Source organism: Oryctolagus cuniculus, chromosome 9 (genome assembly GCF_051225735.1).
Source record: "Oryctolagus cuniculus isolate XC-2025 breed Fujian yellow rabbit chromosome 9, ASM5122573v1, whole genome shotgun sequence".
Classification (NCBI taxonomy): domain Eukaryota; kingdom Metazoa; phylum Chordata; class Mammalia; order Lagomorpha; family Leporidae; genus Oryctolagus; species Oryctolagus cuniculus.
The window spans coordinates 16702539-16720155 of NC_142875.1; the positions used below are offsets into that span (position 1 = coordinate 16702539).

Below are 17617 nucleotides of genomic sequence, written 5' to 3' on the forward strand. Positions count from 1 at the left end.
AAGGACCAGTGATCCACCCTCCACTTCTAATGCCGCTTCCAAGAAGGGCAAGGATTAGTGATACCACCGATTCCACTATTTGAGAGAAATGAAAGGCCTAAAAGCAATACCTGGATCTGAGAGGACTTCTTTAGCAGCTGCTATATCAATGAACTTTTTCTCTGCTTTTTTCTTTTCTTCTTCATTCTGGAAGTTATCTGGGTGCCACTGTAGGGCTAATTTTCTGTATGCTTTAATGATTTCTTGTTTTTTGGCATTTCTGTGGGATGGTAAAATTAATTGACAATCATTTAAAAAGTATCCAACACACTGTCTTAAAATTAGAAGAGCCAGGTTAAGATGGCACTGGGAATTTACAGCCGAGTTTCCCTTGTAGTTCCAATGGCATCCAAGGGCAAAGGTTCACACACAGTAATGAAGAACAGAATCTCACCAGGAAGCAAGTTAACTGCTACTGATTTTTACAATGTCCCCTTAAAAAGTTTTTTTCCATTTTTCTTTCAGAATTTCCAAACTACCATGATTCAGTTCTTTCTTGGCATTAAAACATACGACAAGTTGATAGTTCAACGGTCAGGGAAGGTATGTCTTATATAAAAGCACATACTCGACAGATTAGATACCTCAGTGTCTGCAAGTTACTTCTAGAAGTGCTACTTTATTGTTAGGCCTAGAGAAGGGTTTCCTTTTCTCCAGCCCCTCCCTCCCTCCTTCCTATCCCCACCAGAACAAAATTCTCTCCCATTTCTTTACCCTTCTTAAAAAACATAAGCCTGGGACCTATTCATGATAGTCTTCCTCACCAAATAATTTTCTGGCATTGCATTACTAGTCTCTGTCAAAGACATTTGCCTGTAATGTATTCAAAATAGCTTTATGATGTTAAAGATTGTTAGTAACAATTATAGAAGTACAGGAAATCAATCAAGGAGAGAAAAAAATCAACGATTAGTTTTACAACAGTTAAGTAAAAATAGCAATGCAAATTTGAAATTCACCTTTTTACTCCCAAGATTTTATAATAATCTCGTTTCTGCGACTGTTTCAATAGTCTTTGTGCTTTCTCTAAACCTTCCCGAATCTGTTGATCATTTTCATTGTGTTCCTGAGCTGTTTCATAATCCTGAATAGCTGTCAAAATAGGTTTAAGATAATGCTGTTAGGGGGACTAGTCATTCGTTTCCTTTACGTATCTTGCACGTTAATACCAAAATCATCATCCCAACCCCTTCAGTCCTTCACCATCACTGTTAAAAGCCTAAATGATAACACTTTGCAATTTTGTTCAAAAACTTTAAAAAGGCATAATCAAGACTGAATGTAGGTAGTATATTATTCCCATTCAACAAAATTCACTGTTTACTTGCCCACCTCCCACATTATCTGCCCATATCTTCAAGTCATTTTAATATCAGCACTTTATATAGAACAGTCTTACTGTACAACAGTGCCTAACTAAATCAGCATGGTCAGCTAAGGATCAACAATTCAAAGTGGAGGTTAGAAAGGGAGCAATCACTGTCAGTAGTCATAATGACAAAGTTAACCACGGGGTTCAACACCAACAATCATATGCTTTTCTTTTAAGTGTCAACCAAAACAGAAAAACACATACCCTACTGGCATCGGAAGTCTGGTGACAATCCACATGACATGTTTTAGAGTATTTTAAATATTTAGAAAGGACAAAACATCTGGGTATCTAATATCAGGTAGAAGAGTCATCAGGTCACAGCAGGCCTTCTCAGACTTATCCTTAGACTGGTCTACTGGCCAGGATGGCCCCTGGCTGATATCAGGGAGGTTGGACTTCAGCAATGTTCCCACATTCTCTTACTCTGCTGGGAGGCATAAACGTCTGTGTGCTCGAACAAGCTTCACTACACTGTACACGTGTTATAAGATTTCCCCTTGTTTAAGGAATTCAGCTTGTCTTATATGACCTCATAGGGAGAAGATTCTTGGAATATTTTGGCTAGTTTCCTCTGTAGAAGTGAAAATTAAAAAAGGAGCACAAGGAAGGAGAAATGGGGTGAAAAAGACAACAAAAAGAGATGGAAATAGAAAGTTTAAAGGACTAGAGAAAAAGAAATCACAGTTAAAGATGACAGGAAAGGAAATACATTCCATGTGTAACTTGGGTGTAGAAAACCAAACCAACTGAAGAGGACAACTAAAATGAAAGATGAATCTATATACAGAGAAGGCATACAAGGTGCCAGGGCAATTCAGCTTAGAATGGTGAACACTAAAACATATCCTAGCACAATTAACAGACTTGAAATAAAAAAGCTGCCTGTGTGGCAAGACCAAAACAAAAAAATCCTGGTGCCAGATTTTCCATTGCGGGGCCAACACTTTGGCACAGCAGGTTAAGCCATGGCTTGAAATGCTGGTATCCTATATTGGAGTGCTGGTTTGAGTCCTGGCTGCTCCACTTCCAATCCAGCTCCCTGCAAATGCACCTGGGAAAGCAGAAGATGGTCCAAGTACCTGGGTCCCTGAAACCCAGGTGGGAAACCCAGATAGAGTTCTAGACTCGTGCCTTGTTCTGCCCCGCCCCTTGGCCATTGCAGCCATTTGGGAAGTAACCCAGCAGACGGTAGATCTCTTTCTCCGTCTTTCCCTCTGTGTCATTCTGCCATTCAGGTAAATAAATCTTAAAAAGGAGATTTTTCTTGGCAATATTCAGTGCCTGAAGAATTGTAACAATGCCTACAGGATGTACAGAAGTAGGAATAAAACAATTTGTTATCCTGACATGCCATCCGTCAAGTTGAAAAGGTACAGTCTTTTTTTTTTTTTTTTTTTTTTTTTTTTTTTTTCTGTAAGGTACAGTCTTGAATACAGAATAAATCAGGGAAAACTTTCTCAAGGAAAACTCCACAGTTTTCCTCAAGGAAACTGCCACAGCATGAACTCACCAAGAGATGGCTGGAGAAACAATCACCAAAGGAAGGATGGCACACACTGCATCTGTTCCATGTGGCATGGTTTGGCTGTGGTTTGAGTGTGTCCCCCAAAGGCTCATGTGCTGAAGACTTGGTCCTCTGTGTAGTAATGTAAGAGGAACTAAAACTTGTAAGAAGTGGGAGGTCACAGGGGGCACTGCCCACAGAAGAAATTTTTTGTGAGACTCTGACTAGTTCTTGAGAGTTGTTTTTAAAAGCACTCTTTGGCTTCTTGTATCACCATGTGATCTTTCTTCTCGCACACACTCCTGCCATTATGCCATCTGCCATAGCCTGATGCAGGAAGGAGTGCCCTTGTCAGAATGGGCACCATATTGTTTAGACTTTGAGCCTCCCAAACTGTGAGCTAAGTAAACCTCTTTTCTTTAAAAAGTACCCAGCCTCAGGTTTTCTGTTATAGCAATGGAAAGCAGACTAAGACTATGTAGAATTGAGACTGGCACTAAGCAGTGAACTGTAGTCACAGAATAAAATTTGTGCCGTGACAGTACAGAAGGGATACCACTAACAAAAAATGAGAAAGGAGATAAAAGATGAGAAAGTCCATTAATTCCCACCTATTACAGCTGAAGCAATCAGAAAACTGCTAAGTAGTATGACCAAGGCAAATCCTAGATAAATTCAAGTATTAAATGGCAGAAAAACAGTAAGGAAAAGAAAGGTGGAAGCACACTGAATTATTTCTCAAGGTAGGAAGCTAGTGGTATTGTACAAAGAGGGCTAAGTAAATAAAACTAAAAAATATCCAGGAGCAAAAATAAAAACTTTCCAGGACAGTACATAAAATAATATAAACCAAACATCAAAAAAATCTAATCAGAAAAGAATGACAGAACACAGATCAAACATCTGTCATATCAATACATGTAAATGTGCTTAATTCCCTAAAAAGAATTTCATATTGGATGAAAAAGCAAAACCCAGCTCTGAAAAAGACACACTTGAAACAAAGAGATTCAAGTATGGCCAAATTTTATGAGACACAAAGTTTGGTTTACAGTCTTAGCAGATAATTGGAATGGAGGTCAAAAATAAACAGGACATCATAACATTAAAGGCTACAAATGACATTGAAGAAAATGATTCTGACAACAGACATAAATAAAAAAATTAGAAAAGATACTAGGAGAGACTTCCATCTCTCTCTTCTTAATTGATCAAGTTGAACCAAGAAATATCTAGAAAACAAAGACCATAATATAAGATAGAGCTGGCTGACATGCCAAATTGTAGCACAGAGAACCCAGAATTAAGAAAGTACACCTACTTTTCAAATCCGTACATAAGACTTATGAAGTTAACCATATTAGATAAAAAAGTGACAAATTCCCCCCCCAAAAATGGAATTAGTAAAAACATTCTCTGATCACAAAGTTACATTAGAAATAATAAATCAGAAAAGAATGTAGAACCCTCCAAATATTTGTAATAATAATAATTATGAAAACACAACCTTTCAGCATCTATAGGAGACACAGCAAAACAATGTTGAAAGGACAATTTGGCCTTAAGTGGTCCAGTACAAATTAGGATAAAAAGGAAATAATCATCATCTGAGTCAAAGTTAAAAATCAAAGCTTAATTGTAGGGAAAATTAAAATAGAACTGGTAAGTCAGAGTTGTTAAAAATTTTTAAATACTTGAAACCTAGACAAGCTCAAAAGCACAAAATAAGACATAAGTGCTGACCATAAAGATGAAGAAATTAAAAGAAGACTGCTTGGGGCTGGCACCATGGTGCAGTAGGTTAATCCTTTGCCTGCAGTGCCGGCGGCACCGGCATCCCTTAGGGGCGCTGGCTTAGTCCTGGATGCTCCTCTTCCGATCAAGCTCTCTGCTGTGGCCTGGGAAAGCAGTAGAAGGTGGCCCAAGTGCTTTGGCCCCTGTAGCCGCATGGGAGACTGGGAAGAAGCACCTGACTCCTGGCTTCGGATTGGCGCAGCTCCGGACATTTGGGCAGTGAAGCAACAGAAGGAAGACCTCTCTCTCTCTCTCTTTCTCCCTCTCACTGTCTGTAACTCTACCTCTCAAATAAATAAATAAAATCTTTGGGGAAAAAAAAAAAAGGACTGCTTTACTAGTATTCCTTAACAAAAGCATTTGAAAATTCAAGAGAATAACTCAAACTGAGCCAAAAAGAGACAAAAAATAAACAGAATATTTTCATGGAGTAAGGATGTCAAAAAGCCACCTCCCAATCAAGCAGCAGGAGTTACATGAAGATGGTTTAAACTTTTAAATAGCAAGTGATTCCAATACTCTGTCTCCAGAGCACTGACTACAGAAAACTGCTAAATAACTGCATCAAATCCTGACTGACTCTAGTTTATTAACTAGCTATACATAGTACTCTAGGAGTAAAAATCATTTTTCCTCAATTTCTGAGAAGAACTGCAAAGCTATCTTTGGAATCAGCATGACTGATACTACTTTTTGAGACTGCACTTTTGGCAAAATGAAAAAAATTCTAGGGGCCAGTGCTGTGGCTTAGTGGGTAAAGCTGACATCTGCAGTGCTGGCATCCCATATGGGCACTGGTTCGAGTCCTGGCTGCTCCACTTCTGATCCAGCTCTCTGCTAAGGCCTGGGAAAGCAGTAGAAGATGGCCCAAGTCCTTTGGGCCCCTGCACTCGTGTGGGAGACCCAGAAGAAGCCCCTGACTTTGGATCAGCACAGCTCTGACCGGTGTGGCCATCTGAGGAGTGAACCAGTGGATAGAAGACCCCCTACCCTCCTCTGCCTCTCTGTAACTCAGCCTTTCAAATAAATAAATAAATCTTTAAAAAAAAGAAAAAAGATTCTGCAAACAATGAAGACATGATGGAGGAGGAGGAAGGAGATGGGGAGGCCAAGGGAGAGAAGAAGAAAAAAATTTAGAAAGGCAATGAAAGACGGCAGAAGGATATCTTCACAAAGAAAGTGGATTTCATTTACATAAATAGTTTACCAGTAACAATCTCAGATGTCTTCAGTAAGACAGAAGGATAGATTTCTTCTGGCAAAAAGAAACGGCAACTCTAGCGTAGAATCAGGTTGCTTACCAACACGTTCCTACTATAAAAGAGAAACATGCTAAACACACAGTGTGGATTCAGACAAACAACTTTACCCTGTGGCTCCACATTCATGATATATTACTCTACTAAATGGCTTCCACCACCTAACTATCCACAACTGTAGAGGACAGAATTTAAATATCATAAACTCTGTAAATGTAAAAATATACTAGCTCATGTTTAGGGAAAGGAAGATGGAAATTTACCAATTTGCTTATTATGAGTAGTATAAAATCCGTAGATACTGTGTAAAAGATGATGGAGCGAGAAACAGATTTAGGCATACTATTAATTTATATAACATTAAAACTAAATATAACCAGGAATATTTTACTGTACTCAAACCAGAGTTTGTGGAAAGAACAGAAGAAACTAGAAAAGTCTACCTAATGTTTCCTCTTCCTACAGTGTCAAGTAAGGAATGTCAGGAGTCTTCAAAAATTTCATGGAAAATGTGAATTATGAAAAAATTATGCAAAGGTTTCAAAAAATATTTGCACCATAATTAACTTATTCCCTTTCTCCATGAACTTTTTCAAGTACATTCATATTGCCTAGACTATAAATCAAGAACTAGAGGAAGATTTGTTTTCATCAGAATTGTAATAAACATCAGAAGAACTATTATTAAAGTATCTAACAGTGGAAAATAAAATATCAGAGGCGCTTTTGTTCCTTACCTTACTCTAATTTTTAAATTTCACCATGTGCATGTATTACATTTACAGCTTGAGTAAAATTAAATAAAATTTATAGAGAGGGGAGAACAAACTAATAACACATGCATAATGGAATGCCATGTAAGTAGTAACTTCGTAGATGATGATCCTATTTACAAATAATCATCTTTCTAAGATTTACACACTTTCTAAGAATACACATACATGTTAAAATAAAGTACTGCTATAACCTTGTCACCACACAATCTAATCTTTTTATATTGAAAACATAGACCCGCACACCCTCCCATGGGCTCTGGGTGAGACCTTGGGCTCACTGCTTCACGTCTGTAAGCCAAAGCTTTCTCATCTGCAGAGTGGTAACACAACCCACGTGACAGGGCCACAGTGGAGCTGGTCACACAATATCATGAATGTGTTTAATGCTACTGAACTGAACACCTAAAAAATGATTAGCATGGTGAAATTTGTGTTACATATAAATTGGGGGAAAAAGAAATAAAGGAGTGAATGTGCAAAAAGCCTGTTGTGTAAATAAATGATTAACAAACAGTCCTTGTATTTAAAGACGTTTTTCCTCCTTGCAACCAATCATCAAGCTTCTACATCACAAATGATTGGTACGTACATTAAGAAACAACAGAGCTCTCTAGACACTACCTTTTAGGAGGGTTCTGTTGGAAGTGTAATACCCAAGAAAAAGGCAGAGAGAAAGCAAGCACAATTTGATCAAACTTATTCGCAACACATGGGGACACACAGAGAAAGCAGGAGGTAAGGTAGAAAGCCTTCTTGTATCAAGCCTGCCTGAAATAGTCCAAGATTAGAAACACATCCTAGAAGTCACCAAGCAAGTGAGCATGCACAAATACCTTCAAAGCCATAACCACAGCACTTGGTGCCCATCAGTTATTTCAAAACAGCCTAGACTGAAAAAGAGCGTGGTGGTCCTGCCACAAGGGATGGAATGATGGTCCTAAAGCACCAAAAAAGCCCAAACTAAGGAGAAGCTGCCCCAAGGTGCCCTCAAAAAAGACCTACGTAACCAGCAAGGCCTGGCTCCCATCCAAGTGTCCTGAGATGCTGGCAGCACCCAGAGAGCAGTCTGGGAGCTCCACAGCAAGCAGAGGACCAGGGCTGAACTCAAGCTGTCCCTGCAGCGCTGACTGATCAGAATAAGCTCCGAGTGCTCTGCAGACAGCCATGGCGATGGGTCTCTCCCGGCCAGCTCTTCAGAAGCTAAACCTCCGTGGCTACTTCTACTCCGTGAGACCCAGACATTCCCATCCTGAAGAGGCCTCGAAGGAACCTGGTCTCTCCCTTCCCAGCTCTCAGTGGGCCATGTTCTCTCTTCCCTGAGATCTACCAGGCAACTTTCAGATGGAAGGCATCTTCTACATCTAGTGGCCTCATGAGTGAAGGTTCTTAGCCTGGGAAAGGAGTAAAAGAGCAACTATTACCCAAAAGAAGAGCTGCTGTGTGGAATTAAGACTGAAGCATACATAATGAGCAAAATTACAGCATATTAGCATTTAACTTGAGTATATTCCCTGAAGGTTTCAGTATTTGCACATTAAATAAATTACATTAATTATCATACACCACAGAAAAACCTGACAATACAGACAGACGCTACTCCCAACTGATGAGGAGATTGTCTTGTAAAGGCCAGTTCATTAGCCAATGAGCACATGAGCCTGTCAAACATGGCCTTACACATCTTTGAGCCTAACGTCTTACTAACAAAATGCTATTCTTTACTAACACTGTTACTTAACAGATCTAAAAGACAAACCAAAAGTGCCCACATCTGCAGTGTGAACACTTGGAAACTAATGTTTTGCATTTATCCAAAGAGCTACAACAGATATATAGAACGCTTCCAGAATCCACAGTACTACTCATTTCTGGGCAATACATGAGCCATCCACGTTAGTCTGCACATGATGTGAACATGTGCAACAGGGGAGGCTGCAGAGAACAGGGCACAGGGGAGCCCCAGATTCTCATCACAGAGCCTCAGAGGCTCCCACTCCACAGGCACTAAGCCCACTTTCTCCTACCCCTGCTCCAGGCCCAACGCAGAGGTCCATGATCTTTGAAAAAGAAATCCAACCATTTTTATTTTCAGGCTTACAGACTCATCAGATCTGAGTTTCTTACATTAATTACATCTAAATATCTGGCATCAGATTATAGTAAGGCAGACATCTTAATGTCTTCATTAATTCATTAAGGCAGACATCATAATGTCTTTACCTCTTAAGGTGTCTTCAAAATGCAGATTATAAAAAACTACACATGATTTCAAAAAATTTTGCTCTAAAGTTAATGTATCTTTTAATTCCATTTTCCATGAACTTCCTGAAATATCCCTGTATTTCTCAGCAGTTCTTACTTGGATCTTTGTTACTGTCTTGGCAAGGTACGGAGAGGTCTTAGCCAAATTATGTAACTTAGAGACTTGACAAAAAGCTACAGTTCTCTTTTAAATACTTCTTTAGAAATGGATGCTAAAAACCTCTGGGCACAAAAGACTCAACTAAAGGCTGCATTTCTGCTCTGGGCCCCAATGTTACATCATGTGTCTGACAGCACTTGAAGTGGACACAAGTGAAGGGTAAGAGTTTCCTACACAGCATAACCAAGGGTGCTCCCTCAGGAAGCAACTATGAAACTCTGACCCAATTATTTAAGGATACCTTTGAAAAGACTGGAAACGTTTTATTGAACAATATGTATATACTGGGGCCAGTGCTGTGGCATAGCGGGTAAAGCCGCCACCTACAGTGCCAGCATCCCATATGGGCACTGGTTTGAGTCCTGGCTGCTCCACTTCCAATCCAGCTCTCTGCTATGGCCTGGGAAGGCAGTGGAGGACAGCCAAAGTCCTTGGGCCCCTGCACCATGTGGGAGACCCGGAACAAGCTCCTGGCTCTGGATTGGCGCAGCTCCAGCCATTGCGGTCATCTGGGGAGTGTACCAGCAAATGGAAGACCTCTCTCTCTGCCTCTCCATCTCTCTCTGTGTTAACTCCTTCAAGTAAATAAATAAATCTTTAAAAAAAAAATATGTACATACTACAGTGGAGTCAACCGGGCAGGAGGGGATTTCCTATTTGCTTCTACAGCAGCCCAACAAACAAAAATTTCTCTGCCACCTGAGGGGAGGTGGGCAGGGTTTTATAACTTAGACTTCAGCCAAGTTATGAGCATGTAATAATGAAGATAATAATTCTAAAACTAATCAGACAATACTCTTTAGAAAGTTTTCAGTTTCTACATCATTGTAATGATTAGGTTATGTGGTCAAATTACTTAATATTAAAAGAAAATAACTGGAAAATGCCACCCCTTCTCAAGACAGAAGACAACAAACCCCAACTCTGAGATGGTCAGGATCTGGGATTCACAGGCTTGACTTCCAAGACAGTTTGTATAACCAGGATGAATGATGACATAATGCAATATATGCTTGCAGTGAGTGAAGATACAGTAACTCAGCAGAGAATGGGCAGTGATTAAAAGATGAGACCAATTCTAAAGCCAAAATTTTCATAGCATTAATAAAAATCCACTGATGGACTTAACAGCAGAACAGAATTGACAGGGAAGAGTGAATATAAAGAGAGGTCAAAATTATCAATCCAAAGAAAATCAGTGCAACTAAAAAAAAAAGATTTCAAAAATTAACATAGCCTCAAGGACATGTGAGACAACATTAGTGTCTAATATTATAAGTCTGAAAAGAGAATAATGAAGTAGAAAAAAATGTATATATAAAGAATAGCTCAAGTTTCTCCAAATGTAAACACAAAGTTAAAGTCTTAAATAGTTCAGTAGACATCAAGTAGAATTAATGCAAGAAAAGACACCTCACAGAAGAGCATTATTTTGATTTTCAGTCATTTGCAAAAAAGAAAATCCTAAAACCTGCCCTCCCCCCCAAAAAACATGACAGATTATAAATGGGGGAATGACAACTTGAAGAACTGATTTTGCATCGGAAATAATGAACAAAAGAGGTAAGTGAAAACATATTTTTTAATAATGAAAAAACATTAATTCAAAATTCTACAGCCCCATGTAGATGCTGTAGTGCCCATATGGGATGCCAGACCTGCAGCTTAACCCTCTGTGCCACAGGGCCAGCTCCTTTCCAAGACTTTTTGAAGATCCCTTATAAACGGATTTCAGAACATTTTGCATCAACAGATTTTTTTATTCCATTGTCCACAAACTTCTTGACATACCCTGTATACTGTAATCCCTACAGCAACCACTAAAAACCTACAACTGTAGTATCCTCCCTCATCATTTTCCCTTAGTATTTTTTAACTTCCAAAACTTTAAGCTTTTCATAATTTGGAAATCACCCTTTTTAAAAAATGTATTTATTTATTTGAGAGGCAGAGACAGAGAGAAAGTTCGTCCATTCACGGGTTCACTCCCCAAATGGCTGCAATGGCCAGACCTGGGCTGGTCTGAAGCCAAGAGCCAGGAGCTTCTTCCTGGTCTCTCCTGTGGGTACAGAGGCCCAAGCGCTGAGGCCATCTTCCACTGCTTTCCCTAGCCATCAGCAGGGAGCTGGATCAGAAGTGGAACAGCCATCCATATAGGATGCCAGTACCACACGCAGAGGCCTAACCTACTACGCCACAGCACCAGCCCCAAAAATCAGTCCTAGAAATACCTTTTTTCTGCTGAATGGTACTCATGTACTATTGGGACTGTTTCCTATTTCCTCACCTCCAAATCAAACTAATAGGTTCTCGGGTCTGGCTCTGTTGGCAGTATAATGTTTCCCAACTGATACACTAAATCTAAAGGGGCTAAATCTCAGCTAATTGGTAACTGTAATTCCCAGCTAGCAGGTAGGTAGTCTTCCTTGTAACCATGGACTTTTCAAAAGAAACAAGGAGCTTGTGGCTAGGAGGCTTGTGTAGGAATAACAGCTGATAGCATGACTTTGTAGTCCATAACACGAACAGCCAACGTGGTTCATCAAACCACAGGCTGCATCTAGCCATTTTTCTATTCCAGTCACCTGCTTCCCACTCCTTAGATGATGCTAAAGTAGGTGTACCTATTTGGAGATTTGGAAGTTTCAGAAACATCTGCTTTATAGATTGCTGTTACAGTGTCCATGGTAATTATGATTGCTTTATAAAAATGTCAATATGTAAGCAGCCTCCAACTTATAAGGCCACATTTAGGTATAATTCCATATTTATTAGTATTTTCTAATAAAGACCAATCTCTTCTTCTTCCCCTAAAGAGGAGACAAGAGTCCCTGGGCCAACAACCTTAAAGGAAAACAGAAACAGCCATGAGAAATCTGACCTGCTCAGAAGGAGTGTCTCCTTCATGGTGAGGTTTAAGCCCTATGATTCCAGGACCTTATGCCAAGGCTGCCAAACATGTTTCTGGCAGCACAAGCACTTCCCTGAAATTCCACTACTATAAGAATCCTTTGGATTAAAAAATGCTTATCTTCACAATGACTGTAAACCTAGTCATGTTTTATACAAGGATCTTAAATCTGACCACTCTGGTTGTGTTGAAGAGCATTAAGACTGCTGATGCAAGGAGGTGGTTTGCATTTTGAACAATTAATACTTTTTTTTTTTTTTTTTTTTTTTTTTTTTTTTTTTTTTTTGACAGGCAGAGTGGACAGTGAGAGAGAGAGACAGAGAGAAAGGTCTTCCTTTGCCGTTGGTTCACCCTCCAATGGCCGCCGCGGCCGGCGCGCTGCGGCCGGCGCACCGCGCTGATCCGATGGCAGGAGCCAGGAGCCAGGTGCTTTTCCTGGTCTCTCATGGGGTGCAGGGCCCAAGCACCTGGGCCATCCTCCACTGCACTCCCTGGCCACAGCAGAGGGCTGGCTTGGAAGAGGGGCAACCGGGACAGAATCCGGCGCCCCGACCGGGACTAGAACCCGGTGTGCCGGCGCCGCTAGGCGGAGGATTAGCCTAGTGAGCCGCGGCGCCGGCCTGAACAATTAATACTTTTGCAGAGTAGGACAAGCTGGTGTTTGGAGTAGAGTTCCAAGGATAAGCAGGAGGGCACAAAAATCCATATATAGTACATCATCAAAGAATGTCAAAGTTAAACTTAACCTCCTTCACAGTTTTGCCCAGGCCAGGCCTTCATCCAAGAAAGGGGCTACTTGCCTCCTGTTCTCAGAATTCTGAATACTACCAATAACCTAAAATAACAACTGTGTCTAATAGAGTTAATGCAGTGGTCACAAGTTAGACCAGGAAGCTAGCTACCCCAAACAATGCTGTGTTTGTAGAAAAGTCAGTGCGCGTTCAAACAACCATCCAGATAGTAAGTACAGTGGGAACCATTCACTTAGAAGTTTTCTAGAAGCACTACACTAAGCAATTTCTAAGCATCATCTTATTCAACCACAACAATTCTATGAGATATATATGAATATTTCTGTTTTACAGATAAGGAAAGTAAAACACAATAGGCTAGGTAACTTTGAAACTATGTAGCAAAATCAACAGCACATTCCTAAGAAAGTTTACAAATCATCAACTAACATATGAAAAGATGCTCAACATCACTAAGGAAATAAAACCCAAAGCCATAATGAAGTATCACTTCACCCATTACAATGGGTACTATAAAAAAAAAAAGTATTGATGAGGATGTAGAAAAATCAGAACCCTTGTACACTGTTAGTAGGATGGTAAAATGGTGCAACTACTATGGAAAATAGCACAGAGGCTCCTCAAGGTTAAAACAGAACTACCATACGATTCAACAATCCTACTTCTTGGGAGATATTCAAAAGAAGTGAAAGTAAGGTCTCAGAGAGACATCTGTGTGACCTTGTGCATAGCAGTAGTACCCTCAACAGCTAAGAGGTGGAAACAACCCGATGTCTATCAACAGAAGAGTGGGTAAACAAAAGTTGGTTTATCCATATTAATTCAGCCTTAAAAGGAAGAATATTCTGACACCTGCTACAACATGGATCAACCTTGAAAACGCTATGCGCTATGCTCTTTGAAATGAGCAGTCACAAATGGACAAATACTGTGTCATTTCAATGATACAGTATCAGAAAAAGACAAATATATTATTCCAACTTTAAGAAGAACTTAAAGCACTTCAAATTCAGAGGCAGAATCCTCTGATGTTTCCTGATAATTCTATCGCAAGTCCAAAATATATTTCCATGTTCCACTATTTATTAATCTAAAACTAATGATTCTTTATTCATTATATACCCATCATGATTTTAAACTTTTAATTTAAAATAAAAAGGTAGGAGTGGGTGTTTAACTTACTGGTTAAGATGCCCACATCCTACATTAGAGTACCTAAATGCAATTCCTGGCTCCAGTGTTCCACCAATGCAGACACTGAGTAGCTCAAAAATGGAAAAGAACAGGTATGATAAAGTGACCTTCTATGTGGATCCCATACCTTATTGAAACACTGTTAAACTTCATATATTATTAAATACTGTTGTTCTGACTGCACACATTCGCTTCGGGCCTCACTCAGTCCTCAGAGCCTGAATGTCCCACAAAACATTCACCAGAATAGTCATCACTCCCTAGAAAATCCTTAGCAGTAAGATTCTTTTCAAATTGGAAAAAGCAAGAAAAAAAATCAGCAGACCAATTTGCCTTGAAAAGAATACCACTAATCAAGTTTCACCATTCAAATCCTTCATTTAACTATAACAGAAAACAGCTCTTACTGATTTCAATTTAAAATGCTTTGCATGACTTGAAGCAAGAAGGTTCATTTATTTTATAAAAGGAATATAAAGGAAACATTTATAATATCACATGAAAAAACTTAAAAACACACATATGAAAGGATTCTATTTTTTAATGTATATTTTTGTACATGCCTTAACTGTCATCCAAACTTACTCAAGGACCTGAAACAAGATGCTAACAGGAATCTTTCCGGCTGCTTAAATTTGAACAAAGGAGTGTAAGCAACTATCATAACTTTACTAAACAGCTTGGGGGTCAGACAGAATCATTTTATATTAGACATATGCAACCTATATATGTATACTTCATGTATATGCATTATACACTGTATAATAAAATATACATAAATTATAGCATAATGTAAGTATGGATAAACAAAAGTTTGGAAACATACAAATCCAAAATGAAGACTACCTGCAGAAAATATGAAATTTAGAATTTACATCCTCCCTGTAGTAACTTGTCTTTCCAAACTTATCTGTATCAAAGAAAATTAAATATTTTTCTTCCGATAGTTGACTGAACTAGTATCAACAGCATCAGTATTTCCCCACACAGTTTACCTTTCAAGTTCTACTAAGGATGAATAATTTTCAAGTTCTCTGCCATTTTTCTAAAACTGACAACATTTCTAGATATTCTGGTAAACTTAATCTAAATAAAATGAAATATACAAATCTCATATAATCAGCTTTTAAATGTTGCAATCAGATTAGAGATTTACCTTCATCATACATTTCTTCTATTAAATAGGCTTCTGCTCGATCTTTCAGAGCATTCACATTGTCGGGTTCCACCTGTAAAACTTCAGAACACACTCTAATTGCCTCAACAGGCTTCTCATCCTGAAATCAAATGTGAGAAAAGGATTAATTGTTATCCCACATGGAAAGTTTTCACATTTCTGGGACAAGTCAACACTTACCTTAGAAAAACAGTGGCAGATCCTTTCTTTTGAACGAACTGTATATTCAGCAACATTTGGCTCTGTTTTCATGACTGATTCATATTTGCTGGTCGCATCTGTGTATCTATTAAATAAACAAATCATGAGGCATAACAATGAAATTCTATTTCCAAAGATGTGGGAAGGACCCTCTCCTCTTCCCCATACCTCACTGCTTAATCAAGTCAACTGAATGAGCACATGCGTTCAAACACAGTTCGTACCTTATTCTTCTTAGGATAACATGGGATGCTCAGTTAAGAGTTAACAGATAAGATACATAATCATAGAAATGTACTTGTACAACTCAAAGCAGACTATCAGGACCAAATCCAACGATGACTTTCTTTACAAGAAAAAGCTCAAGATTTTCAAAGTGAGAAAAACACCCTGTTAAAGTCTGGCTTACACTGAGCACTTTGATCAAAACAGATATCAAGACATTTCTTGGTTACTGCATACTTTCATGAAAACAATGCAACACATTAAACCCATTTTTAAAAAAGCTTTATTTTTATTTAAAAGGATGAGTTACAGAGAGAGAGAGAGAGAGAAAGAAAGAGGACTTCCACCCGCTGGTTCTCTCCCCAAATGGCTACAACAGCTGGGGCTAGGCGAGGCTGAAGTCAAGAGCCAGAAGCTTAGAAGCTTCTTCCAGGTCTCCCACATGGGTGCAGGGAACCAAGCACTTGGACCATCTTCTGCTGCTTTCCCAGGTGCATTAGCAGGGAGCTGGATTGGAAGTGGAGCAGCTGGAACTCGAACCAGTACTCATATGATATGCCGGCATCACAAGCAGCAGCTTTACCTGCTAGGCCACAATGCCAGTCCCTATTATATCTAATTTATATAATGAATATCAATATTCACAACTAAGTATTAGGCAGTTCCTTCCTAAAGGAAGCTACTTAAATTCCCAATTCTAGGAGCTTTCTAAGAACAAAAATCTCTTTGCCATTTTCTTTAAACTGGTGAAAAATATTAGTCATCTAAGTTACTTTCCAGTAACTTTCCAGTAATAGCAAACTGAGATTTATCTGTATGCCACTATAACACACTATTCCTTAAGTGCAGCAATATTCACATTTAAGTGCTGATACCTAATGTTTTATTAGTCTCATTCAAGAGGCAGAGAGACACAGACAGAAAGAGCTCTTATCTATGCCTGCTTCACTAGCAGATGTCCTCAATAGCCAGAGCTGGGCCAAGGGCAAAGCCAGGAGCAGAGAACTCAATCTAGGTCTCTCACTTGAGCAGCAGGAATCCAACTGCCTGAGCAATCACTGCTGCCTCCCAGGGTCTGTATACAGTAGGAGGAAGCTGAAGTCAGGAGCCAGAGGTGGCTATCAAACCCTGGCATATGGTACACAAGTACCTTAAGTTCTAGGCTAAACACCCACCCTATATGCTGATTTTTAAAACAGAGATCTAAATAAAGCTACCTTCTGGAAAAGCAAATTAGATTTATTTTTCTCAATTCTTCCAGGTAAATAAAACTAAAAACTCTACACAGTATACACTTTTTTTGCTTTTTTTGTTTGTTTTTTTACTCTATACGGAGAGAAAAAGGCAGACTAGCTAGTAACTTCGGGGCCTGAGGGGAACCATGGTGGTGACTTCTCTGGGTTCCTTTTTTACTTCATTCATCCCAGACTTGAAACTAAAGATGCCAGCAACCCAGAACAAGACAAAACAAAACTCTATAATCTGCTCTCCCAAGCCAAAAAAAAAAAAAAGGGGGGGGGGGGGTCGCAGGGAAGAAAACAGAGTAGCAGATCCAGTACAGCCCAGTATCACAGAGATCATGACCCCATCTTAAAGACCAAGTGCAGGGCCTCGACTTCTTTCCTTGTGAGGCTGAAGTGGTATCAGAGAAGGGCAAGAGGCAGCCAGGACTTTCTCCCATTGTGCTAAAAATCCCCATCCCACTCACCTAGCAGTACCAGACTCTGTGAGGAACCAGAACTCACACCTGTTCCTCACAGGTACCTCCAACCTAACTGTGATAGCAAGAAGCTCCCTGCCCTGTGAGTATCAAAAATAGCCAAATGTAAAATGTTTGATTCCACCTGGCAGTAAGAAGGTGGTGCCTCCCTCTCACTTAGCTGGCACACTGTCGGAAATGGTCTGCCAAAACAGGTTTTAGTAGAAACCAAGTCATATAACACAAAATGAAAATTCTAGGTTTCAGTTAGAAACAGCCCCAAGAATCA

General features: G+C 39.5%; 1 protein-coding gene and 1 long non-coding RNA gene across 3 annotated transcripts in view; one reads left to right on the forward strand and one right to left on the reverse strand.

Moving 5' to 3' along the window:
* DNAJC3 (DnaJ heat shock protein family (Hsp40) member C3) overlaps positions 1–17617 on the reverse strand; it is an 86721-nt gene that overhangs the window by 6040 nt on the left and 63064 nt on the right. For both annotated transcript variants that reach the window (XM_089303502.1, XM_008260109.5), the window contains 4 exons: positions 15384–15489; positions 15183–15303; positions 999–1131; positions 111–259 (listed from right to left, as the gene is read on the reverse strand). In XM_089303502.1, coding sequence (XP_089159628.1) covers positions 111–259; positions 999–1131; positions 15183–15303; positions 15384–15489 — 509 coding nt within the window. The remainder of the gene's footprint in view (positions 1–110; positions 260–998; positions 1132–15182; positions 15304–15383; positions 15490–17617) is intronic.
* Positions 1127–9419, forward strand: LOC138843761 (uncharacterized). The gene is made up of 2 exons (XR_011378739.2): positions 1127–2784; positions 2833–9419. It is a non-coding gene; the product is annotated as an uncharacterized LOC138843761 (long non-coding RNA).